The sequence below is a fragment of the Sycon ciliatum genome, chromosome 2 (assembly GCF_964019385.1).
Source record: "Sycon ciliatum chromosome 2, ocSycCili1.1, whole genome shotgun sequence".
NCBI lineage: Eukaryota > Metazoa > Porifera > Calcarea > Leucosolenida > Sycettidae > Sycon > Sycon ciliatum.
The window spans coordinates 6508859-6536037 of record NC_088644.1 but is presented as its reverse complement, the minus strand read 5'-3'; the positions used below and the strand labels follow the sequence as shown (position 1 = coordinate 6536037).

The following is a 27179-nucleotide window of genomic DNA, read 5'->3' as shown; positions in this document are numbered from 1 at the left end:
TACGATTAGTCACGCGTCCACGAGTACGAACAAAATTTAATACACTACTAAAATAATTCAACTGAGACAGAGTTTCGATCGCGGAAACTATTACTTCACACGGAAAAAACAACTGGGCCCGTGCAAACACTACAAGGTGCGGACACAAGGCACGGACACAGGAAAGAACAAGTTCACTGCGCCATGATACGTTACTATTTATTCGTGAAGACTTGGGAACGGAAACAAAACATGTCATGAGAAAGAACAACAGGAAAAAGAAGCACACTCAACTAATCCGTGTGTGTGCGTGCATGCAGTACAACTATGACGTAATGAATATAGGTACACATCACCCGTCTCTCCCCCTCCCGTCCCTCCCCCCATCCCCCGTCCCTCCTCCCCTCCCCATCCCTCCCCTAACCGTCTCACGGAAGCGTGAAGGCTGTTCTTGACCCGCGCTGTTCGCGAATCAGTGCAATTTTTATATTATACTATTTTTCCGTTCTCCTTCTCGATACCTTGCTCTGTGCCTATTGAATGCATGCCCCTGATATCTGTGAATGTTTTATTATTTACTAAAATTGAAAACTCACCATGCAGAATTGAGTTAACTGTTCGGGTAAATGTCGCCCACTATCTGGGGGCAGGACATGTTAGAGACTTCCTGTTTGAATGAGCTCAACATTGTGCGGAGGGCAGTGCTCATCTGCTCACCTTGGTCGCCTTTGACTTTTGGACCGATGTCAGGCTTCCACTCCAAGATGGGACCTAGGGGTGGAAAATGATCTTCACACAAACTGGGTTTCGAACCCAGAATCTCGTGTTTGGAAGGCCAATCACGCTCTACCCAAACCACTTTGCCAACGTGACGCACCGCATTGTGAACTAAAAACATCGGTAAAAACAACATGAGTGCAACCATGCACATGCCTCTACCATGATTCATGTGCCGTTCAGTTCCTAGTGTATGTTACTATGGGGTTATGGTGATGACAATTTCAACGAATGAAAGCCTAAAGCGAGAAGAACGCAGAATTGTCAAGTTGCGCCTAGGATCTGAACGCAGACCACTCACTTGAACTGTGACAGCATGGCTGGTCTGTCGTCGGGAAGTTTCCATGATCCAGCATTATCCCAATTTGACGACATGATACCTTCAACGTCAAGGTGACCTTCTGTGGCCATGCACTTGAAAAGTTGGAGATCTTCGAGCTAGCTACATGTACTAGTAGGCCGACAAAACTGTAAATAGTAATATCACGGGGTTCTAGCCAGGAAATATTGCTGTAGGGCCTGGGGGGACAAGGGAAACAAACAGTCTACCCATCTTTATCATGTTCCACTATGGTCACGGTTCACTTTATCCTCTACATTCAATTCACACTATCCACAAGGCCTAACATCACCATTTCCTATACACCCTCCGTTTGTATTGCATTTTCATCCAATGTCACGGTTTCTTTTGCTCGAAAAAGAGGCTACATTCTTCCTCTACACCCTCCGACACATGTGAACTGTATCACCAGGTAACAGTGCATGTGGTACATTGTACATGATGCACACACACACACACACACACACACACACACACACACACACACACACACACACACACACACACACACACACACACACACACACACACACACACACACACACACACACACACACACACCTCAGACCTCAGACCTGCCCATCGCGGAAGCGATGATAGCGAACAGCTATGTTAGACATAGCAACTTGTGCTGGGATTACACCATTCAACAGCTTGCAAGGCTGATGAATTGACCGCCACCCACACACACCCACACCCACCCACACACCCACCCACCCACCCACCCACACACACACACACACACACACACACACACACACACACACACACACACACACACACACACACACACACACACACACACACACACACACATTAGTCATTAGATAAGCCTTGTTCTGTTGAAAACAAGTAAGGGACACTGTTTCCAAACACAGTGCGCCCTCCGCAATGTAACATGCCGTCGACCAACAATGATGCACACATGTATCGCATCGTACTCCTCTTCCTCCCGCCACTGAAATGTTGAGCCTGCATCACCTCTGCCCCCTTTCTCAGAATAACACGAAACTGCGAGTAACAACAGAGAAAGACTTGATTGTGTCAGTGCTGTGTGAGATTTAAAAATCATCACAAAACGTGGCCCAGAAATGATGTGGCACTTATTTCAGACAGGCAGTAATAAACGATCGGCGCCGATTTCCGAAAAAAACGGTGCAGCCAAACCATGTACCACCGTGCGGGATCCCTGGTCATACCAAGAGTACAATATCAACCAAGGGGTTATGTACTCTTGGTCATACAGAGCGTGCACAGCCTCTTGACCGCAGTTTTCATCACTTCCAGTGTCGGAAGCTGGGACAGTTGTAAAGTACCAGTTCACAATTCTACTGTGAACCTATATGCATATCATCAATATGAAGTTCCAGCACGGCTGTGTTTTGCTACACGGAGTCTCTGCAGTTGGAAAAATTCTCATTCTGTCTCCATTGTAAGGAATCCCCGCTTTTTTTTTTTTTGCTGTATTGTTGTTGTTGTTGTTTCTTTATTTTACTTCACCATATGAACAGGCAAGACTGCCTTCTCACCGGGGCTATTGGCACACGGCTCTCACAATATGATGAAAATGTGTATTGTGCACTGAGTGGACAAGGGAATAATTCTACTGTAAACTACATGTACATGCATATCATCATTATGAAGTAAAAGTTCTGGCTGTTCTGAACAGTGTAGACACCAGGGAGTTGTTTAACCCCGTTTATACGACTCCCTGGTCACAGTGGTGTCTACACTGCAAACACAATGCTGGCCGTTCTTATTCGGTGTGAGCTTTTCGAGAATTTTTTCGGGATATTGCCTATTAAAGGGGAAGTTAAGGCAAAAATTAAAATTTCACCAGTTGTAGTCTTCGGGGTGCTGAGTCGAATGGTCGTGGTCCGAGGAAGCTGAGACGCTCCCTTCCTACTTGAATCCCAATCGAACTCGCGCACTTCCACCGAAACTGGGTGACTGCGCCCTACTAGATGGGGATTTGTATGCAAAATGTCACTAAAAGCGCCATTTCGTTCTTATAAAAGCACGGATGACCGCGATTGGCCCATATGTTGTAGTCTTTTGGACGCTGAGTCGACTGGTTTTGGTCCGAAAAGACTGCGATGCAGCGTCCCTCCTTTATTCCCAATCGAACATGGTTGAAGAAGCGGTCACGTGCTCCTGAGTGCCCAAATCACCTGGTCACCACGCCAGCAGGCGACAACTTTCACACCAAGGTTCAACTCGAGTGACAGGACTACACCCAAAAAAGGTCAAACAGGCTAGTAAGTTGTACCCTGCAGGCACCATGACCAGGTGACTGGCGTACGCAGGAGCACGTGACCACTTGTTCAACCATGTTCGATTGGGAATAAAGGAGGAACGCTGCATCGCAGCCTTTTCGGACCAAAACCATTCGACTCAGCGTCCAAAAGACTACAACATATGGGCCAATCGCGGTCATCCGTGCTTTTATAAGAACGAAATGGCGCTTTTAGTGACATTTTGCATACAAATCCCCATCTAGTAGGGCGCAGTCACCCAGTTTCGGTGGAAGTGCGCGAGTTCGATTGGGATTCAAGTAGGAAGGGAGCGTCTCAGCTTCCTCGGACCACGACCATTCGACTCAGCACCCCGAAGACTACAACTGGTGAAATTTTAATTTTTGCCTTAACTTACCCTTTAAACTGTTCCTTGAAACCAGAGGTCTATACTTTTGAACCGCACTATAGTGATACAGGGAGTGAGCGAATTCGAACTGACTGCCAGCTATGGGCAACACACGGAAACAGAGTCGGCTCCACATACTGACAGCATTGGCGGTGTGTGGGCACTGACAAGTGCATCAAGCAGCACAAACGACACTAATTATTCGTGTATGAAACAATGAGCTGGGACAGAAGCAGTACGCGCCTAATTCAACTCATAACGGTGCGACATGCTCTCAATAATAGAAAAGACAGAAATGTCTTTTAAAAACTTCCATTTCTGTTCAAGAAACGGATGTTTGCGACATCAAAAAATACATTTATAATCCGCTACCACAATTTTAGACCAAACTCTGATAATACTGGTCCACAAACTACAATTATGGCATACAAAACTGAATTAAATCTCGCTGACATCAGCTATCACACGGATACTTCAAAGTAGTTTGTTGATGATCGGGTCGACAGTACACACACAACCCTTACTGCACAAGCCCCAGGCTGGGTGGCAGCAAGCAGCCATTACAGAAACTCCAAGCTGAACGGCCGTAGAGTCAGGGCTGGCGCTGCAACTCAGCATTCCAGCCAGTCTATCCACCGAGTCGCGATGCTTTCACGGTGACCAGGGAGTTCTGGCATGCTTGTTGTTCACATACACATCATCCATGTACCTGCAGGATCAGACAAGGTCCAGAGCGGACAGAACACAGTCAAACAAAGTCTAACCACATGTACCAACTAGTGCAGTCCTGCTCAATGGAATCCGATCAAGCGAGCCAATGCCACGCTGGGCGCTATGCAGCCCTAGACCTGTGAACACTGGGATGGTGAACTGGTGCAGCTCGGAACTCAGGCTCATGCCATCGGATTTCATTGAGCAGTACCCGCACTACTAACGGTTACAAGGAGCCTTCAACAAATCATACCTAGCAATGCCTCCACCATGGAGACACTATGTTTTATCTGTTGCGTTGTCGCCCACGACTATGGCAGGACAGAGTTACCACAGGCACTCGTGCAGTGAAACTTCAGTATAAAATACTGATGTACCCGCAACCGAACGGGGCGTGAAAATGCCGTACTACAGTGCAGCTCATTGAAATCCCATCATGATGCGGGTCAATGCGCAGCCCTCAGCCAGACCTGCGAACACCGGGCAGGGGCACTGGCGCAGGGTACAGACTTGAGTCTTGCGATCGGATCTCATTGAGCAGCACTGAGCATCACTGTGCATAGCTGAGATACTGCATACAAGTTCTAATATCCAGGGTGAAATGACTACTGCACTAGCATTCCTATGTAGGGTTCTCAAAAAATAGAAAACAATTATTGTACATCCCAAGGGGTGTTCTACCCGGGGTGTTCTACCCGGGGTGCATATTCAGTTCACAGTTTATACAGCACTGCTTCAATGTATTACTAAAAATACTGCCGCGGACATGGAAATCCAGTCGATTGACCGGGGCCGGCGCCCTCAGCGCGTACAGAACGAAGTCGTTGCATGCAGTGCACATGTTGATACGATGCGACCAGCAGCAGCGCGTAATAATGTATGCCATGGCTGCACGGCCAGCGCCCTGGGGCCGCTAGACGTGCGACCGGATTTCCATGTCCGCGACAGTACTACCTGTAGAAACAAGTACGGAGTGGAACCTCACCGGCCTTTGTGTCCCCTACAGGACGGTAGAGGTATATGTGCGTGTGTGTGTGTGTGTGTGTGTGTGTGTGTGTGCGCGTGTGCGCGCGCTGGCAGCGAAAGCATTGGGAAATGTAGTGCATTTTCTTCTTGCATCCCATAGGACTCAGCATTGCAACAACACCTGAGTAGCGCCGAAGAAGCCAGGAAAACGTCCATGAGGCGTTTCCGGTGGAGGAAAGGATAAGGTAATACACTATGAAGTATTTTAAGAACTCAGATGGTTAGCCCCACTTTGGAATTAGCACTGATATCCATGAACCTTCCAAGTTGGAAGGCCGTTGGTTTAGCGCTATCGAGCAGTGCTTAAGCTGACTTTCTTGCCGTGGAATGTCTCAGTTCGCCTGGTCAGTTATGTGCTAGATTGTGCACGTCTGACTGTTCAAAAATCTGGTTTAGTTGGTGGACTCGATCGCGTAACTTGTGCCCACAGTTTTCCATGTTATGATAGGAAGCAGGCAATTTTCGGGACCGCTTCACGAGAATGGGGCAGCTATGGATGGTCCAGATGCCATACTGCTGCTGGCCTGGACATAATTATAATATTTTAGGCACAGTCAACTTCGCTAATAACGACTGCGGATGTAACGACAATTCGCGAATAACGACAGAATTTCCATGCCCAGAGCAAAGTCCATACTACCTGTATACATATAACGACACTTCGCGAATAAGGACACTTTTCTGATGCCCCGCCGAGTGTCGTTATACGCAAAGTTGACTGTACTTTTAAGTTCAGACCATGACAGAGCCCCTTACCCAGTGTTTGTGCTGTTGAAGTGCGTGAAACGTTTGGTGCGTTTCGATGTGTTCGGCGGCGGCTCTGTGCCAGACGTGCCCCACTTCTTCTGCAAATGCGGCAGGGGAAATCCCTGCGACGGCAGCATTTCCCGCACGGATGACCACTCCTCACAGCGAGTGCCTGAGCAAAGAAGACACAGACAATGTGTGTACTATAGTGTATATTGGGTATGAGATGGTAAGGGAATCTAGCACATGTATCTACAGGGATAGAATACGGCCAGAGACGTCCATACATATACATCGGTTAAATTCTTCACAATCAGTTCCCCCAGCCCCGTTTCACTAACCCGTTGTAGAGCAGCAGTTCAGACATGTTGTGCGCATGTACTTGTAACGAAGTGCGGCCTTCGCTTATCCATGCATCTTCTGCTGATCCTGTTGTGGACCCTGCCCGTGCGTGTGTGTGTGTATGATGTGTGTGTGTGTGCATGTGTGAGTGTTGGGGGAGGGGATGATTCGCTTACTCGTATGGTCGCTACATGTGCATGTGAGTTGGCGGATTCGCTTATGGGAGCTAAGTCAACGGAGGTGATAGGTTCGCTTTAGTTAATGCATCGCTGTGCCGTGACTTTGCCAAAGTATCTCAATCGATGATGTAACCTCAAAACCTCCATACTGACTATAGTGTGATCGCTTACCCATACCTGTCAACCTTTGCAAACCTGATGTTGGGACAATGACATCCCTACATGTAGGTATGAAAATGTATACAAATGCACCGCAGCTGCGAGGCACGCGACAAATGCACTTGTGGGTGCCTATTACCGATTACCAGTCTAGATATTCAGGACAGTCACAGCCCAATCGGGCTGGTTAGCAGGTAGATCTACGCTTACCTTGGCATGATCGGTAGTGCATGGTTTCCTCAGATTCTCTGGAGAAGGTTCCCAGCTGTGCGTCGGGCACCTGCACCCAGTACTTGGGAACTGGTTCAGGCGGTGGGTACTTCTCAGCCATTGGCTTCACTGTGCGCGCTGGGTACACGGACCTCTCGTCGTTCTTGCAGTGTGTCTTGTGCACCCACGTCACCTCGCTGCGCGGTGGATTCCTGCTGGCTGCTTTCAGCACCGCATCTGCCTGGTGGCGACTGAAACCGGCGAATGCATCGCGTTTGTGTTGCGCTGCGTAGTCCGGTGGCCATGTGGGACCGCCAGCTTCAGCCATCTCCCGGATAGCGACTGATCTGATTGCTACCACTGCGACAATATAATTCAATAATACTATGGTACCAAACAAATAAAAACTTTTGGGATTCGGAGTCCGAACACGTGGGTTGGAGGCGCGTGAGTGCACTAGCGTGCGTCAGCGACAGTTCCGTTGGAGTGGCGTTTCAATTCACTCAGATCAGGCTGAACAGCGCGATATCTGGCCGCCGGCCGCCGGCGAATCTGCTTGAGCTGCACTGTCTTCAAAATATTAGTCTGCGTTCTGCCTGCGTTCGATCACTAGTTACATTCCAAGGACTTGTACGACCGTTTTGCCAAGTGACAAAGTCTATGCCATGCACCACGAAGACCAGAACTGGTACAACAACACGAACAAAATACTACTAGCACTAGACTACTCTGCTCTCTTCGGCTGCCTGGCTCAGTGCTCAGCAGTTTCTCCATGGAAAACCTCAGCGGCACTCAGTAATTTCAACACTGAGATCAGTGTGGTCTAGCCAAGACCTCTAATGTCAATATTCTACAATGAACAGCACTACGACGAGTTACGCTAAATCGATTATGATTATTATGAAACAGAAGCGATCATTGCTCTTTTTTCAAATGAGTGTGTAGAGTCTACCACGATGCGTCGATGGACCACTGACTCTGACTGACACTGACTCTGACTCCACGACTGTGGTTCGTGTGGAGTGAGAGTCAGACAGCTGTTTGTGACTAGGCGGTGTCAATAGCAGATCTACTGGGTGTCAGATAAGCCGTAATCATGGTAATCAAAAGGTGATCGGCTGATCGGGTGCATGTGGCTGTCGCGTCCAGGAGTGCAGTTGTCATGGTTGTAGACGTCACAGAAGACGTGCCTGTCTCAGCTGCAAACTCCAGTCTCGCTTGCAGTTGCAGCTTGGTTGACCAGGTTACTGGCAAAAGTATCCATGACAACACCGCCAAGGTTAGCATCAGGGAGTCGTCAAATACCCGACTCCCTGGTTAGCATGGTTGTTTGTTGTTTGTATTAGTGAGGTTTTGCATTCCGAATTTCGGTTCGGCGCTCTTCGGTCATTTGTCGAACATCAAAATGTCGAATTTTCGCACCAACGTTTGTTTTGCAAGTCGAAAATGATGTGTTTTCATTTCGTGAGCCCTGGCATCAGCAACGTCCTGTCCCGTGCTCCTATTCTTGCTGATTCCAACGAACTTTGATCGCCCTAAGAGCCGAGGGCCAGACCTGTCTCCTCAGTCGCCTCAGAAAAACCAACTCCATGGCCAAGTCAAATTTTATGAGTATCGCCATAGTCTTTTCAGCCACACAGATGACGGTGAGGACACTCCAGGCGAAAGAGAGTAGACAAGCAGTGGAGGAGCAATCAGAGGTAGCTGACGACGCTGATGTCGCCAAAGACGCCTGGGAAGCGATGCCGAGATAAGAAATCTCTTTGAATAAATCACGCGCTGGCGCTCTTCTACAGAAAATTCATCCGAAAAATATTTTCGGCAAAGTGAGCTTTTTCCGAACAAACATGCCGAATCTTCGCGTGCATTTTCGACCTCGCTCCCGCGTGCCGAATCTTTTTGCCGAATTTCGGAATGCAAAACCTCGCTATTGTAGTCTTTATTTAGAGTGGGAAGTCCAAAACAGGCCCTAGCCTAATAACAATGGTCCCACTATGGTTACAGTTACTATTGTTACTATTACCAGGTAACCGGTATTAGTGTACATGCATGTAGCCTGATTCATAATTATAACCAAGTTTTCGAGAATTTTTGGCGTACATGTACTTTGCTGTGACTACAGTAGTCAGTACACTTGGTTGGAGCTCCCAACAAGTAGAGGGCTTACAGAGCTCCCAACAAGTAAAGGGCTTACAGAGCTCCCAACAAGTAGAGGGCTTACAGAGCTCCCAACAAGTAAAGGGCTTACAGAGCTCCCAACAAGTAGAGGGCTTACAGAGCTCCCAACAAGTAAAGGGCTTACAGAGCTCCCAACAAATAAAGGGCTTACAGAGCTCCCAACAAGGGTGAGTCCTGGGTCACATGTTCATTGGGGGAATTGGGGGACCGAAATCTGAGTTTCTTCATTTATCACATCGCCTCTCAGGCGCGTGCTCGGCGATGGGCACGGGGGGCACGCGCACCCCCCAAAAATTTTCAATCTGGGTAATTGCAATTGTAATGTATGCAAATATGCTCTAAAATTCAAGAAAGGTTGCAAACAAATAATTGCAGAAAATTGCCGTGGGGGCTCCCCTCGGCTCCCGTGCACCCCCCTAGTTGGGGGGCCGAGCACGCCCCTGAGCCTCTACATGCGTCTTTCTGCGAATGCAGGGCCGCATGTGCCCTTGTCACACTAGCCACAACACAACCTCTTTTTTTAACACTCCTGGCTCAGTGCCGGTAGTTGCCCTAGTTTTCCGGTAGTATACCGTGAACCCCCCCCCCCCCCCCCGGTAGTATACCGTGAACCCCCCCCCCCCCCGGTAGTATACCGTGAACCCCCCCCCCCCGGTAGTATACCGTGAACCCCCCCCCCCGGTAGTATACCGTGAACCCCCCCCCGGTAGTATACCGTGAACCCCCCCCCCCGGTAGTATACCGTGAACCCCCCCCCCCGGTAGTATACCGTGAACCCCCCCCCCCCCCCCCGGTAGTATACCGGGAAAAGCGCTATGGTTGGCAAGTCTGTGCAGCATGATGACCGTGGCCGTGTGCATGCCAAACAACAGTCATCTTCATTTCCCACATGTTCGTCCGGTTGCTATGCGCAGTGAAGCGGGCGAGACGTAGGCACTTTGAGACTTGTAGTCTATCCCTTCGAGCTTCCGCCACGACGTCGAGTCGACGATCGACCCCGAAGAAAAAAATGTAGGTCGGCAAGTCCTTCCGCTTGCGAAAAGGCAGATACCGTATTATCTCTATTATAAGCACGGTCCTTTATTTTTTCAATGCACCTCCGCCCCGTGCTATTTAATGGAGACGTTCCTTTATTGGAGACTGTTCCATTATTATTTCAACCTCATTATTTTCAGAGGCATGTCATGCCAAATTCATGTCAGACACACACATTTCAGGGTTTTTTTCGCCAGTACAGATAATGAATTTACACAGTGTGCTTATAATGGAGACTGAGCACTTTATTTTTTGAATGCCGCCCCAAGGTGTTCTATTATTGGAGACGTGCTATTATTGGAGACTGTGCTTATATTATTAGAGATAATATGGTAAGAGTCTTGATTTGTATCAAGCTTGTCGATCATAAACGCTTGTATTGATATGAGATTATGACTAATCTTATGTCCAGCCCGGGCCCCTCGAGTCTCTCGACAGTCGAGAGATGTGTGTGTAGAATCCAAATGGAATCTTCGGCGTTCACATGTGCATGCTCGCCAGGCGGGTGCAGGTGACCAATGTCAATGACCATGCATGGTTGACAGCACCAGATGGTTGGACTCGCAGAGGTGTCAGTGTTTGCGCTTGTGTCACGGGACCATAACAATAAACTGTTGAGACTTCAGCGGAAAACTCACCGGAATGAGCTGAACAGGAAGCTAAATACTCGCGAGGTGATCGCTCAGCAAACAGCCGTTCTGTGAGCATTTCGAGTTTGTGTTCCTCTGCTCCCAGATGGGGCTCAGTGGCGACTTATGTTCTTGGCAATCTTGCAGTGCAAGGATCATGTGCCTGATTTGTCCTCCTGCATGGGGACACCAGTGCAGTGCTTGCTGGAGGTTCGCCCGCGAACATGAGACTAGCCCTAGATAGGAGCTGATAATGAGATGCGATTCCATTGATTAGCACGGCGGATGCTCGGATGCTCCGCCGCAACAGCGCTGTTAGCAAGATGAGGATTTGCAAACTTCTTCTTGTCGCTCTTGTCTTGGTCTTTCTATGCACTTTGGCTGCTCGTTGCATTGGAAGTGAAGCGGTTGGTGGAGACGGCAGTGGCAGTAGTGGAGCGCTAGGCGATGTTAAAGTTTATACGGACACCTGGGCCGTACAGGTTCGTAGTGATGTGAGCGAGCGGGACGCTAGGCGACTGGCCGAAAACTACGGATTCGATCACATTCGACAGGTACTAAGGTGGTGTGCATGGCATGTGTGAATCCAAGTGCAGTGTGGGTTTTTCCTCTACAAAATCCACGTATCTCCAGGCACTGAAGCAAATAAAGGAATGCGGTGATGGGGCCCATCAATTTTTAATGGAACGACTCTTTGGCGAAATCTGAGAGCCAGAATCACACAGGCACTACTACCCAGTTCCTAGCAGTGTAGGTGTAGACTAGACTATGTTATGGCGGTACCAAGCAAGACTCCATGGCAATCACCATGCCAAGAGTGTGCAACTCTGATCTCCGGGTTATAAGTTCATGATGCCATGTGCTGCCTTCACTACGACGTAATGAAAACACGGCACAGTCAACCTCTCGTACTCGTAGGGCGTACACTCACAAAATACCCCGGTGTCAAGGAAAGCCATGCACGTGAAACATCACTCGCTGTCACTCCTCTTGCTTTGGTGCCCGGATACACCCTATTATCTACCTGCGCCATGCCCCTCCCCCCCCCCCCGTGCACGCGCACACACACACACACACGCACACACGCACACACACGTACACACACACGCACACACACACACACGCACGCACGCACACACAACTGTGTGTATGTCTGTACAGTCAACTTCGCTAATAACGACTGCGGATATAACGACAATTCGCGAATAACGACAGAACTTCCATGCCCAGAGCAAAGTCCCATCCAACTGTAATACATATAATGGGACTTCGGGTATAACGACACTTCGCGAATAAGGACACTTTTCTGATGCCCCGCCGCCGAGTGTCGTTATATGCACAGTTGCCTGTACTTGTTTCCACACCATGCAGGTTGGATACCTTGAAGACATCTACCATTGGGACCACACCCGCGTAGCAGCAAGGAGCCGCCGAGCAGCCGCTGACATTAGTGGCAAGCTAAAGCAAGAACCAAAGGCAAGTTGCGTGCAGGAGAGACTCTGCAGAGAACTGCATATACATGTACACAGTATAACCTGGGTTTAGCGACCACCTGCTCTTAACGACCGTTTTTCCATGCACCAAGAGTCCTACACAGACAATGTGGGACCTGGTTATAAAGACCGCCTGGCTTTAACGACCACTTTTGCTTGCACCGCGGGGTGGTCGCTTAAACCAGGTTTCACGGCGACCACTCGGATAAGGCGACCACCTGTCCCAGAAGACCACTGCAGCCAGGACCAAGGGATGCTATTTCCAGTCAAATAACCCTGGATAAGGAGGCCGCCTGGTAACAGAGACCACGTTTTGAAGGTCCCTTGAGCGGTCGCCTTAGACAGGTTTCACTGTACAGTAAAACCTGTCAAGGCTACCACTCGGATAACGCAACCACCTGTCCCAGAGTCACAGTACCCTTGCAGCCAGGACCAGGGGATATGATTTTCAGTCAAATGAGCCTCAGTGGATAATAGGAGACCACCTGTACACCGTGACCGTATTTGGAAGGTCCCTGTGAGCAATCGTCCTAAACAGGTTTCACTGTATACTTGATCTACACTGTAGCCTAGGCGTGGTCCTCTGCTTACACAGCGCTCAATGCCCGAACGGACAGAGCTTACTTGCACACTAACTCGAGTCTCAGCAACGAAGTCTTGTTCCACCTTGTCCATGTATATAATTGATATACAGTGAAACCTGTCTAAGACGACCGCTCAAGGGATCTTCAAAAGTGGTCTCTGTTACCAGGTGGTCTCCGGATCCAGGGTGGTTTGACTGGAAATAACATCCCTTGGTCCTGGTTTCAGAGGTCTTCTAGGACAGGTGGTTGCCTTATCCGAGTGGTCGCATTGACAGGTTTTACTGTGTTGACAAAGTGCATGCCTAGGGTCCTGGCCACAAATAGTCCCGTCAATGCTCCGTTGAAAGACTCGCCTACTCTCCCCTGACTCACTTGTGAGGTCTGCATTTGCCACTAAGGTGTACAAGGCATAGGCATAGTGGTGGCCTGCGGAAGCGAAGGCTAGTTTGTGTGTTTCTGAACATTCAAGTGATGCCAACGCGAATCCCGCGAATCATTATTAATGCTCAAGCTAGTCTGATGAGTGCTACGGAAAGATGTCTGGTCTCTTTTGTTGTTGTCCTGCCGTTGTGCTGCCGTTGTGCTGCATTGAGTGTGACTTGTGCACAAAGTGTAGGTGTGCTTGGTATGCAAACAGAACAACACTGTGTTAGTGACATTGTCAAGTTGCGCAGACAGTACAGAGAAAAACTCCCTTAATCTGGGCAGCTTGGGACCAAGCATTGTCTGCAATTGGGAATTTCCCGTAGCTGAGAAAGTCAGTTATACTTATGCATGAAAGAAAACATTTTTTTGCCAATCCGTGAATAGTTTTACGATACATGTATATCCAGCCATAACAGGCAGTGAGTATTGCAGGGGAGGGTAGGAGCCAATCTCGTCAGGAAGATGTTGCAAACAATGTACAAGTGGCTATACTCCGTTCTGCTTACACCTGTTCTGACCGATCGGTGTACCTCTAACTCACAGGTGGTGTGGTTCAGACAGCAACATCTGATATGGCGGACTAAACGCTCCTCCGTGTTGCCGTCTCCTCCTGCCGATGGCATTGCCTTGTCGGATCCACTCTGGGAGAAAGAATGGCATTTGGTGAGTGAAACAAACCTGGTTTGCCGCAGTTGCTGCATGGTGTGTGCAACTTGCATGCACAGCACAAGCAGCATCATGGCATTGTATGTATGGATTAAATGCTGCACTCATTTTACTGGCAAGTTGACCGGAATAGCCTTGACAGTGGCTGCATGGTTTGTGCATGGTTGGTGCATGGTTGGTGCATGGTTGGTGCACGGTCGGTGCATGGTTGGTGCACGGTCGGTGCACAGTCGGTGCGCGGGCGGTGCGCGGGCGGTGCGCGGTCGGTGCGCGGTCGGTGCTCGGTCGGTGCGCGGTCGGTGCGCGGTCGGTGCGCGGTCGGTGTGCGGTCGGTGTGCGGTCGGTGCGCGGTCGGTGCGCGGTCGGTGCACGGTCGGTCCATGTCAGTGCATGTCAGTGCATGTCAGTGCATGGTTGGTGCATGGTTGGTACATGTCAGTGCATGGTTGGTACATGTCAGCGCATGGTTGGTGCATGGTTGGTACATGTCAGTGCATGGTTGGTACATGGTTGACATGCCGCACGGTGTTGGCACTATGGTATTGTATGTATGCAGTGCATCGTAACATGTGTCACTTATGAGCTGGAAACTTCCCGTGGATATTAAACCTTGAAAATGCGAACACTGAGAGCTAGTCACGCTGAGTGTTGAGTGGTAGCCAAGAATATCGCAAATACAGCGATTCCACACACAGCGATTCCACACACCGCGATTCCACACACAGCAATTCCACACACAGCACGGAGAAGCAGGCTGGCAGATATTGACAGGTAAAGCCTTTCTTATCTTTTAAAATGAACTGTTCATGAAGTTTAGAACGGCTGCCCGGTAACAAGCACCCCGAATGGGTTCTTCTCTTCCTGAAGCCCTTCAGCCTTGAACAAATTCATATTCAAGGTCTATCACAAGGGTTGATGCACCTACTCAATCGTGGACTGTTTCGATCCGTGTTCACTGGTGAACGCAGTACAGAGAAAAGGGGTTGAATCCGCTGGCATCAATCTACTTTAAAAAACAAATGACTGGGAAATGGTGTAGATGCAACACCAAGTCCAGTGGAACAATGACACCAACAATGATTGTGAGGTGTGCGTGTGTGTGCGTGTGTGTGTGTGTGTGTGTGTGTGTGTAACACAAGCACACATATACACACACACACACACACACACCTTGACCTGAGATCAGTCGAGACTACCCGCTGAATTTAAGCATACTGTGTCTGCGGCCGCGACTTTCGCCGTCCGAATGATTTATCCCGACACAAGAACTACTGTCTCGCCTAATAGCTATCATCGCCTTCGGCGATGGGCTTTCCAAAGGTCCAAAGGTGTGTGTGTGTGTGTGTGTGTGTGTGTGTGTGTGTGTGTGTGTGTGTGTGTGTGTGTGTGTGTGTGTGTGTGTGTGCGTTTGTGTGTGTGTGCGTGTGTTCGTGTGCTTGTGTTATGCAGAATGATGAAGTACATGAGAAGCTGAACACTAACCTCAGGTCATTGTATGAGGGAAGTCTGGAAGTGGTGGATGCTTGGCAAGATGGGTACACCGGACACGGAGTTACGGTTGTTATTGTTGACGATGGTAAGTTTCTCAGTGGAAGGCAATGGGGGCGAGGAGTGTGTGCGTGTGCTTGTGTGTGTGTGTGTGTGTGTGTGTGTGTGTGTGTGTGTGTGTGTGTGTGTGTGTGTGTGTGTGTGTGTGTGTGTGTGTTCGATCAATTGATCGAGAGAGAGGGAGAGAGAGAGAGGGAGAGAGGGAGAGAGAGAGGGAGAGAGAGAGAGAGAGAGAGAGAGAGAGAGAGAGAGAGAAAGAGAGAGAGAGAGAGAGTGTCAGTGTGTAATGAACTCATGCACCAGGTCTGAGGCACTTGAGCTGCCCTTGGGGCTAAGGCACTCTTGCTGCGTCTTTGGGTCTGCAGTGCTTGATTGAGCTGCCTTGCCAGGCAAGATTCAGCCATCATGGTGTACAAAGGATGCTTGCTTTCGAATATTTATTTTCATTTGTGAAGAGGTCATTTGTCTTCAATGGTCTTTCATGTGGATCATGTGGTTGGTACTCCGCTACAAAATATATGTACAGCCCGGACGTAAATGCATTTTCATTTGTTTTCATCTATGTTCTCTTGTATGTGTTGTGCAGGCGTGGAGTATACGCACCCGGATCTTGTAGACAATTACGTGAGTATCGCCGTGATGCGTACCACATCTGAAGTCCAGTACGCGGCAATGCATGATTCGTTCTAGCACAATGGAAGCAACACTGCACCGTGCAAACGTGTTTTCTCCACTTGTGCAATTCCGTCCTGTGTGACAACGTAGAACCATACAATTCTGTCGGGGTAAAGTGGTATGCCTGCTGCCTGTATTGCAGACCAAGACCTGCTCAAGAAAACCACTGTCCTAAAAGCAGTGATCCCATCTGCGGCACCGGTTGTCACCTTTGCCATCAAATGTGTTGCAATTAAATGTCCGCGGGTTTCGGGCGACCACCTACCGTAAGATTGGCGCCGAAGAATGGAGGAGCTCAAGGTGCAGCCTGGCATTGTTCTAAAATGTTCAAATTTTAGTCGTTTTGTTCTTATTCCGCGATCATGGATCGCATCGTGCGATGTGATCACATCACATAAAAAGCAGTACATGTGTTCTTAGTTCTGCAACTCTAGCCGGGATTGTTCTTACCAGGGGCATAGCAGCAGGTCCGGCCGGTCCGGGTTTGGCCTGACCACGTTTTCGCCCGACCACGCCCAGAATGCAGGATTTTGCACAACGAGTTCACAAATTTCCCGGGTAACCCGCCCCCCCCCCCCCCCCCTGTCCCCTCTCCGGCCGAACCACTTCTAACGCCGGTGCTACGCGCCTGCTTACATCTGGGCCATTTGCAGCCTGTTCTTCGGCGAAGTGTTCTACGGGCGCCCGATCACACTGTACATTTGAAGATTGTGATATGCCTGGCGGCGGCCGGGCATGTTGGTAACTATTATGATATGAGGTTTCACCTGTCCATGGGTGAAGCTAATGATTGCCTTCATGAACTCAACTACTGTGTTCAGGGGCATCGGAAGGTATTTTAGTGTGGTACGGTCAGCCATCTGAAACGGTACAAGTTACTTGTGGGGGAGTGGTGGCTGAGCCGAAAATTTGGAATTTTACATCCCGGATCAGTGTATTTTGTTGATTCACGGGGTATCTGGGGCAAAAAGTGGTCCGGTCAATACCGTAGTGACCGTGTCGTGTGCGACGCCCCTGGTGTTGTTGACTGATGATTAGCCCAGCACAGTAACACTCTGAGTTGAAGCTGAACAATCTGACTTCTGTGTGGGTGGCCGTTGTTATGTTGTTCTGTTATCTTGCATGACACTCAGCAACACTCAACTGTAAGGGTTCTTGACAACTACCGTATTTTCCGCAGTATAAGCCGCACTTTGAACACTCAAATTTGCCCCAAAAAGGGGGCGGCTTTTATACTCCGATGGTCAAATTAACGGTGATAAATATGATAGATGCCCGTATTTCGTGGAAGAAAAACTGGGGGTGCGGTGTATACTCCGGAAAATGCAGTAAGCCTTCTTATGCACTGTTGCTGGACTTTGTTGAGTTTTCTGTATCACTGCAATGCAACCGGCTCTGTGTGTGTGTGTGTGTGTGTGTGTGTGTGTGTGCGTGCGTGTGCGAGCGCGCGCGCGTATGTGCGGGCATGTGTGTGCACGTGCGTGTGTGTGTGCACGTGCATGCGTGCGTGTGTGTGCAGGAACGTGATATCAGTGTGGACTTGAATTCAGCTGACTACAACCCGCTACCTCGCTACACCAAAGATGACCGGAACAAGTGAGTGACGGGGGTGATGGCTAGGGTCATACGTTGTTGCTGATGTGTGATGGCTAGGGTCCTACGGGCTGTGCATACATGACGGGATGGCAAGGGGCTGTGCATCCGTGTTTGCCATGTATACATGTCAAGTACGTCACAAAAGAACTGTCACACACACACACACACACACACACACACACACACACACACACACACACACACACTCACACACGTACACACACACCCGCACACCCACACACCCACACACCCATCACACCCACACACCCATCACACACAGCTAGCTTGATTTGAATATGTTCTTTCTTCAGACACGGCACAGCCTGCGCCGGAATTACCGCATCCGCACAAAACAACTCTGTGTGCGGCAGCGGAGTCGCTCCAAACGTCACATTCGGTGCTATCCGAGTCATTGATGGCCCTGAGATGGACATACTGGAGGCAGCTGCACTGGTCCATCGCGTTCATGATATTGATATTTTCTCGTCTAGCTGGGGACCACGGGACAATGGCAAGGACCTGGATGGGCCTGGACCGTTGACTGTGGAGGCCTTGCTGCACGGCGCTTCTAAGGTAAATAAAGTGGTGCTTTCGTGCCCCGAATAAGTGGTCCACAGTATTACGTTGAGGGAATTCACATCCAGTGCATTTGTGATAAATAACAAATTGACCAAAGGTCAATGGCAAGGACCTGGACGGACCCGGACCGCTGACTGTGGAGGCACTGCGGCTTCACGGCGCCTCTAAGGCAAACGCCACGGTGGTGCTGCCATGCCACAAATAGGTGGACCACTGTCAATACCTGCACAAGGAGGGAACTCACATGCAGTGCATTTGTGTTGTCATGATAATAATACCGTATTTCCCCGAATATAAGTCGCACCTTTGTACAGTAAAAATCAAGGGTGAAAAGGGGGTGCGACGTACAATCATGCATGACTTACTACTGAACTTCGGTCAATACATGATCAAATCGATATTGCTCAAACCTGAAAATGGGGGTGCGATTTATAATTGAGTGCGACTTATAATCGGGGAAATACGGTACATGTTGGTGGTGAAAACTCTGGACCATGGAGGTCTTGGCCAATCAAGCCAGTTCTGATAGGACTGAAGCATTGTGGACAATTTCGATAAACGTTTGGGAAGTGTGTGTGTGTATGTGTGTGTGTGTGTGCTTGTGTGTATGTGTGCGTGTGTGTACGTCTTATGTATGTGCGCACATCTCAACATGAACTTTGTGTGCACACATGTTGTGTTCATTGTGCCCCGCCCAGGGTCGTGCCGGCCTCGGCAATCTCTACGTGTTCGCATCGGGCAATGGTGGCTATGCGGGTGATAGCTGTGCGTACGATGGGTACGCCAGCAGTCGATTCACTCTGACCATATCGGCAGTGACACAGACGGGCAAGGCGCCATGGTATGCAGAGGCATGTTCTTCAGTGCTGGCGTCGGCATTCAGCAGTGGTTACGATAGAGAGGCCGGAATAGTGAGTACCATGATGTCATTGGTAACCATACTGCAAGCAGTCGCCTGATAGACGCTTCACTAAAGTTTCACCATTTTTAAAAGTTTAGGGTTCACGGCTTGCCACTAAAAGCACCCGTCACGTGCGCCTCCATTTTGGATTATGGGCGCGCGCTACAGCCTGTACAGGCCGCGACAGCGCCTATCGAAGTAAAAAAATATCGACTCGAAGTCTAGCCGGAGAGCGTACTTTTGAATTTTTCCTTGGCTTCAGTGGCTTCACTTCACTCGGGCTTTGTATTTTTCTGACTGACCTGGACTTGATGATGGCGGCGGTGGCGGTCTTGGCGAAAGATCCAGTTCCATCTGAGACACTCTGTCGTCTTTTCTTATCTGCTGAGGTTCTGGCAAAGCGCAGCTGCATCGAACCCGACTAGATGTAGCTGCACGCATCCTTTGTTTGCCCTGCAAATCTCGATCTGTTGCTCTTCTTGCTGTTTGGCCGCTGATGCCATGGAAGAAAATATTCTTCCTGTAAAGAGGCCGAAACTGAGCTAGGGCACGTCAAGATATGTAGGGTATACAAAGAAAAAGAAATGTCATGGTCGTTTCAGCAGCTCACGACAGCCAACACGCTCCATCGTCGGGATTGGAAGTATCCAGCACGGCTGTTCCGAGCGCTGCTGCTCTTGTTATTCTTCTTCTTCAGAAATTCTCCACACCTTGTCAGCCAAAGTACGCGCGCGCGTGCACGGAAAATAGATGCGCTGAGCCGTTTCTTGTTCGATTTTGACAAATAATGGCTTGTTGTTTTGCTCTCGACCTTGGCTATCCTTCTACCGTTCAGTATTTTACGGAAACGCAACGGCTCCCCCTGTTTTTTTAGCCGAACTTTGGCCAAAGTTACTGGAAAACCCGGAACTCGTTTGAAAAAATACGAACGGTGGAAGTCTTGGAACGTCTTTCGTGCGTGTGGATTCAAAAATTCAGGCAGTTTGAGCCAACCGTAATGAATCCCGTAGAGTTGAAAGTGAGTGATATTGATGGGAAAATGCGATTTGAGCACTGACCGATTGTGTGGGACAGTATATGCACGCGCCTGTCATGTGCATGATGTAGCTGGCGACGCTAGCATGCCAATCCGTGAACCCTAAAGTTAGCTGGGTGGCATGAAAAAAAATGTTCGCGAAGTACTGTGGCCACATACATTGTCCACACTGACACATACTTCGTACATACACACCCACGCACGCACGCATGCACACTGTTGAAGTATCATGTTGCGCTGGTTAGCATTTGCGCTAAGCCCTCCTTAAAAAGATCACGAACATACCGTATTATCTCTAATATAAGCACAGTCTCCAATAATAGCACGTCTCCAATAATAGAACACCTTGGGGCGGCATTCAAAAAATAAAGTGCTCAGTCTCCATTATAAGCACACTGTGTAAATTCATTGTCTGTGCCGGCGAAACCCCCCCCCCCCCCCCCTGAAATGTGTGTGTCTGATATGAATTTGGCATGGCAACATGCCTTTGAAATGAGGTTGAAATAATAATGGAACAGTCTCCAATAAAGGAACGTCTCCATTAATAGCACGGGGCGGAGGTACATTGAAAAAATAAAGGACCGTGCTTATATTAGAGATAATACGGTAAATACGTCGCCAGCATAAGGCAGTTTACAGTATGATGTTTTGCCTGCCCTCAACGCCGTCCCAAGATTTAGTGTTGTTTCCGGACACAATCGCCGAGCGTAAGACAAATAGGCAAAGTTACTTTTAACTTTTAAAAGTACTGTATTGACAGATGATGCGCGCACCCATGTGCGTATATTTGCGTCCGTTCATGCGCTCGATTTTCCTATCCAGGTGAGCACAGACCTGCACAGCGGGTGCATGGATGATTTCAGCGGCACATCAGCAGCTGCACCCATGGCTGCAGGTATTCTAGCACTGTTGTTGGAGGCAAGGTGAGTCACCACATTCTCTTCTACTACAGCCAGGTTTTACAAAATTGGGACAGATATGCCGTGGTAAAACGTATGAAGAAGCAGATCCCAAACCCATTTTTTGGTGTACTAGCTGTGCTAGTACTTGTTAGCAACAATCCGAACTAGCGCACACACTGCACTGCATTGCTTTGTACTGCATTCAAGACTGACGTCATGCGCTTTGTTTTGCTGCGTAATCACAAATGGCACCAGCCCATTTTTGCGGAAAAGAAAAACAAATCTTGCTTGCCCTGTTGTGCTCTTCCAGACAACGGATCGTGCTTCAGCAGTGTTTCTTTTCCTTTCGTAGCTTTGCTGCCAGCCCGAGTGTCACCTCGACACTGTATTTCTTCAGTATGTCTGACCTTACTGTCGACACTGTCAAGGCAATGCCTTGCCAAGCCCTCCGCGGCGAGCCTTCTCAGCGCGGCTTGAATCCGAAAGGAAACTTAGTAAAAGTATTTTACAGGACCGTTTGCTGGCACAACTAGCCCTTGGTAGTGAGGTCTGCTCCGGCCAGGAGAACCAGCAACATGACAGTGCGGACACGGCTCGCGAGCCCAGAAGCCCGACGTGCACCAATGCCTCCTCCGCCAGCTCAGGTGACGCGGGCTCATCAACGGATCTCTGCGCTCCCGTACGGGACGAGGTGTAGTCGGCTTTGTCGGCCGCCATTTTATCATTATCGGAGAGCACTGTGCCGCTCCTCACCCAAGGCCAAGGCAATGCGGCAGCTGCCGCCACTACGCCAGGCCAAGCTCCTGTAACCCACCCGATCAGCCACCTGCACCAGCTGTGCCCAAGGCTGTGCAAGAACGTATCTTGCGAGGGGAGTTCGTAGATTTTTCAAGTTTGTTGCCTGAAATTCTTGCACACTTCCGGCCCAACATTCCGGCTGGTGCACAGCCCGAATAACGATAGCCAGCTAAATATCGTTGAGTCGGATGACGCGAAGCAGGTGCGTCGCAAGGTTCACGATAATTACACATGTAGCTACCCGGCTCGAGGCATGGACCACATACATGTCTGTTATCACGGCTGCTGCCCTACACCGCACTGCTGAACTGATTGCGTACCAGCAGTTGATCCTGACTGCTAACTGCCAGTTCTTCCCAAGCGCGTGGCTAGAGTACGACCGCCAGCTGCGGATGCTCGTGGCCCAGTAACCAGGCACGAAGAGGTTGGACACCATCGACGTGAACCTATGGCAGATAGCCGTCACAGGCCATGCACACCCAAAATGCGCTCAATGTAAGACGGTCCATCCAGGGGCGGTTTGTGTCCTTTTCGTCCCGAAGCCAGCAGCATTTACCTCCAGTGGTCGCAACCATACCAGCGACGGCCAAGAAATCTGCCGCAACTTCAATGGAGGTCGCTGTTCTTCGTCGTCGTGCCGCTTCTCCCACACCTGCAGCCAGTGTGGCAAGGACCACCCATGCATCATGTGCAACCAGCAGCAGCAGCGCGGAGCCAATCGGCCACCCCGCCGCTCCTAGCAGAATGGCTACTGAATCGCTTGACTCGGTACGTAGCTTCTTTCCTATACACTCTGCAGACACCACACTGCTAGCTGACCACTTTGCCCGCCTGTTACGTAACCACTCAGATCAATCATGTGTTGCGTATGTTCTCCATGGCCTGCGCCGTGGCTTTACTCTTGGATCTGCCGGCCAACACGACATTTCGGTTTTCTCTAATAATCTACCATTGGCTTTCACTCACTCGGCATTTATATCCGAGCAATTAGCTGCTTCCTGCGACCGCAGCGAGACCACAGGCCCATTTCCGTCACCTCCATTTCAGTTCATGCGCCGCTCTGGTATTGGTGCCATCCCCAAAAAGAACGGCAAGCCGCGAATGATCCACCATCTGTCTAGTCCGGAAGGCACCGGCGCGAACGACAGCATTCCTGCCGAGCCGCTCTCTCTGCACTACGCGAGCATTGACAACGCGATCAACATCATCATGTCATGCCCACAGCCTGTGTATTTGTCCAAGCTCGATGTACGCAGTGCTTTTCGGCAAATCCCAGTCCGCCGTCAGGACTTCGCTGGGAAGGCTCCTACTACTACGAGCGCTTTCTGCCTTTCGGCCTCCGCTCCAGCCCAGCCGTCTTTGACTCAGTAGCCACAGCAGTCAACTGGATCATGCAGCACGAGTTTGCTATAGATCACCGGCTTCACTACCTCGATGACTTTCTCGATATCTCCACTGGTTTGGCTGCAGCCAACCAGCAACTCACCATCCCCCTCCGGGCGTTCACGTATCTCGGCACTCCTCTTTGCTCCATCCCAGCTCAAAGGGCCATCACCATCATTGACCTTCCTTGGTATTGTCCTAGACTGCGAACGCCACGAAGCTCGGCTACCAGAGGACAAGCTGTCCGAGATCCGTGCGCCACTCATGGCTACTATCAGCGAGCGCAGCATCGGCCAGCGTCAACTCGAGTCCCTCCTGGGGAAGCTCACTTTTGCTGCCCGAGTCATCGTTCCTGGACACACATTCATGCGTGAACTATGATCAGCGTGCCCTGAACTGTGAATGGCCATGACAAGCTGCTCTACCAAGCCGCCATGCTGCTTCTTTGGATTTCTTCGGTGCGCTGAATTCACTAATGGCATCACACGGGCTGTACTAGCTCCCCTGGTGACGGACGCCTGCAACTCTTTCCTGCTTTCATCCAAGACGGACCCATTCGGTAAAGGCGTTACTAGTGACATTGGCCCGTCTGTACCCCCGTACTGCCCGGTCCGTGCCATTGTTAGCTACCCATTTGTCACTCGTCGCGAGGGACCGGAGCAACTCTTGTTCGTACTCTCGAACAGACAGCAGCTGACCAGGCAGTCATTCACAGTAACAGTATGGTCTCTTGTCGCTGCGGCCGGTGTACCATCCCAGTCGAACTACTCCGGGCATTCGGTCCACATTGGTGTAGCCACCACCGCTGCTATGGCTAGTGCCCCCGACTCCTTCTTCCGAGTGGCAGGTCAGTGGAAAGAGCGATGCGTGTCTATGCTACATCCAGACTACAACAAGCGCATAGCGCCAGCTATCGTCCCGGCTTGCTGCCGTGCCATGGATGCCATGATCCCCAACTCGGGTGAGTAATGAGCTACTGAACTCTAGCTGCGCAATGCTTGCCTGTGCTGACATTAATTGACCCTTGCTGTGCGTCAATAGTGCTTAGCTAACGGAGTGCTGGTTTCATGGGTCCACTCTCACAACTGGTGTTATCTAGCTATTTGCTGCGGCTCTGCCTTGCGCTATATTACATCCATTTAGCATTGCAGCTCTACGTTGAGCTAACAGCAGCTCTACTTTGAGCTAACAGCAGCTCTACTTTGAGCTAACAGCAGCTCTACTTTGAGCTAACAGCAGCTCTACTTTGAGCTAACAGCAGCTCTACTTTGAGCTAACAGCAGCTCTACGTTGAGCTAACCGCAGCTCTACTTTGAGCTAACAGCAGCTCTACTTTGAGCTAACAGCAGCTCTACCTTGAGCTAACAGCAGCTCTACTTTGAGCTAACAGCAGCTCTACTTTGAGCTAACAGCAGCTCTACTTTGAGCTAACAGCAGCTCTACTTTGAGCTAATCGCAGCTCTACTTTGAGCTAACCGCAGCTCTACTTTGAGCTAACTCCGCAGCTCTACTTTGAGCTAACCGCAGCTCTACTTTGAGCTAACAGCAGCTCTACTTCGAGCTAACAGCAGCTCTGCTCTGAGCTAACACCAGCTCTACTTTGAGCTTCAAACCAGTTGTTTCGAAACCAGCACTCCTCAATCCAAAGATGCCTCTTTGTTGACTTGTTTGTGTGAGGGATGGGGCTAATGGTGTACTAGCTGTGCTAGTACTTGTTAGCAACAATCCGAACTAGCGCACACACTGCACTGCATTGCTTTGTACTGCATTCAAGACTGACGTCATGCGCTTTGTTTTGCTGCGTAATCACAAATGGCACCAGCCCATTTTTGCGGAAAAGAAAAACAAATCTTGCTTGCCCTGTTGTGCTCTTCCAGACAACGGATCGTGCTTCAGCAGTGTTTCTTTTCCCACCATCCCTCCCTATCCAACTTATTCACACCATCATAATATTATCGTACCCACTAACCGGGTCCACTCTCACAACTGGTGTTATCTAGCTCTTTGCTGCGGCTCTGCCTTGCGCTATATTACATCCATTTAGCATTGCAGCTCTACGTTGAGCTAACAGCAGCTCTACTTTGAGCTAACAGCAGCTCTACTTTGAGCTAACCGCAGCTCTACTTTGAGCTAACCGCAGCTCTACTTTGAGCTAACAGCAGCTCTACTTTGAGCTAACAGCAGCTCTACCTTGAGCTAACAGCAGCTCTACTTTGAGCTAACAGCAGCTCTACTTTGAGCTAACAGCAGCTCTACTTTGAGCTAACAGCAGCTCTACTTTGAGCTAATCGCAGCTCTACTTTGAGCTAACCGCAGCTCTACTTTGAGCTAACCGCAGCTCTACTTTGAGCTAACCGCAGCTCTACTTTGAGCTAACAGCAGCTCTACTTCGAGCTAACAGCAGCTCTGCTCTGAGCTAACACCAGCTCTACTTTGAGCTTCAAACCAGTTGTTTCGAAACCAGCACTCCTCAATCCAAAGATGCCTCTTTGTTGACTTGTTTGTGTGAGGGATGGGGCTAATGGGATTTAAAGTGGGTTTTTGATCCTCAATTCGGCCGAAGTCGAACTTTCAAAAGCCAGCGGGACTGTTTCCGATGAATGGACTGTAGTACCTGGTTCAACCAGGCAAGAACACCGTAGTGAAGAGAGCATCACATGTCAAAATACCAATGTACAGTCAGACCTGGCTTATCCGGTCCTCGCTTATCCGGATCCCTCGCCATCCGGAAGAAAATAGCTGGTTACAGATGTACAGCATACGTGATGCATCCAACAAAACCTGTGTTCGATTATCCGGTTCCCTCGTCTATCCGGATACTTTCGTGGAAAACGGATGTGTGCGGTTAAGCAATGTCTGACTTGTACTAATTTCAATTCAGCCCTGAACGGAATGTTGTGCCAAAAACTCCTTTTGCTATTCGCGGGTTGTATGGTGGCTAGATCTACTGTATAATTTCTCAGGCACCTGATCATGTACAAATTATGTAATACACTACAATGGTTGTGTATGAGTGTGTGCATGCGTGTGCGCGCTTGGATGAAAGCATATGTGTGTTTCTCAATGTATCCACCCAGACCCACTCTAAGCCTACGCGACGTGCAGCACATCGTAGCGCTGACTGCAGATCACGTCACACTGGAACACAGCGTCAAAATGGCATGGCAACGCAACGCTGCCGGATTCCACTTCTCCCCGTACTTTGGGTTTGGACTGCTCAACACGTCGGCCATGATAGCCATGGCAACGAAATGGACCAGTGTCCCCGAGCTGCAGGGCTGTGTGCTGCCATGGAGACTTGCTGGACCAAGGTGAGTTATGCCGTGAACATGGTACGATTATGGCAATGGCGTAGAAAGGCCTTGATCTGGCACAGTACACAATCTCAGGATGCATGTTTGGGAGCAGAAAAAAAACAATATGAACTGTTTACAGTGCGAAAGATGTTGCGACATCGGCGGTGATTAGTGAAGAAAGTGTCTGCTCCAATCGTCGGAGCTCGCGCTTCCTGCCGACTGACTTGACACTTGACTGACTCACGACTGCGTCTGGAGCTCATGAGAAGCCTGTCGAACCTTGCACTCGGCAAACCTTCAAGAAAGCACCACTCCCTGCTCAATACACAGTCAGTTGGCAG

The 27179-nt window shown here is 49.7% G+C and overlaps 2 protein-coding genes across 2 annotated transcripts in view; one reads left to right on the top strand and one right to left on the bottom strand.

Annotated features, from left to right (window-relative positions):
* Nucleotides 1-3986: 3986 nt before the first annotated feature.
* LOC135808429 (uncharacterized) lies at nucleotides 3987-8034 on the bottom strand. The gene is made up of 3 exons (XM_065321617.1): nucleotides 7114-8034; nucleotides 6233-6395; nucleotides 3987-4448 (listed from the first exon to the last, which is right to left on the bottom strand). Exons 1-3 carry the CDS (start codon nucleotides 7439-7441, stop codon nucleotides 4391-4393), a joined length of 549 nt encoding a protein of 182 aa, XP_065177689.1. The 5' UTR covers nucleotides 7442-8034; the 3' UTR covers nucleotides 3987-4390.
* Nucleotides 8035-10993: 2959 nt separating this feature from the next.
* Nucleotides 10994-27179, top strand: part of LOC135808426 (neuroendocrine convertase 2-like) — a 20211-nt gene continuing 4025 nt past the window's right edge. The window contains exons 1-10 of the mRNA XM_065321614.1: nucleotides 10994-11509; nucleotides 12327-12431; nucleotides 14002-14121; nucleotides 15574-15700; nucleotides 16259-16296; nucleotides 17867-17943; nucleotides 18255-18516; nucleotides 19221-19433; nucleotides 21282-21382; nucleotides 26620-26853. Of these exons, the coding sequence (XP_065177686.1) occupies nucleotides 11249-11509; nucleotides 12327-12431; nucleotides 14002-14121; nucleotides 15574-15700; nucleotides 16259-16296; nucleotides 17867-17943; nucleotides 18255-18516; nucleotides 19221-19433; nucleotides 21282-21382; nucleotides 26620-26853 (1538 nt within the window). The 5' untranslated portion in view covers nucleotides 10994-11248. The remainder of the gene's footprint in view (nucleotides 11510-12326; nucleotides 12432-14001; nucleotides 14122-15573; nucleotides 15701-16258; nucleotides 16297-17866; nucleotides 17944-18254; nucleotides 18517-19220; nucleotides 19434-21281; nucleotides 21383-26619; nucleotides 26854-27179) is intronic.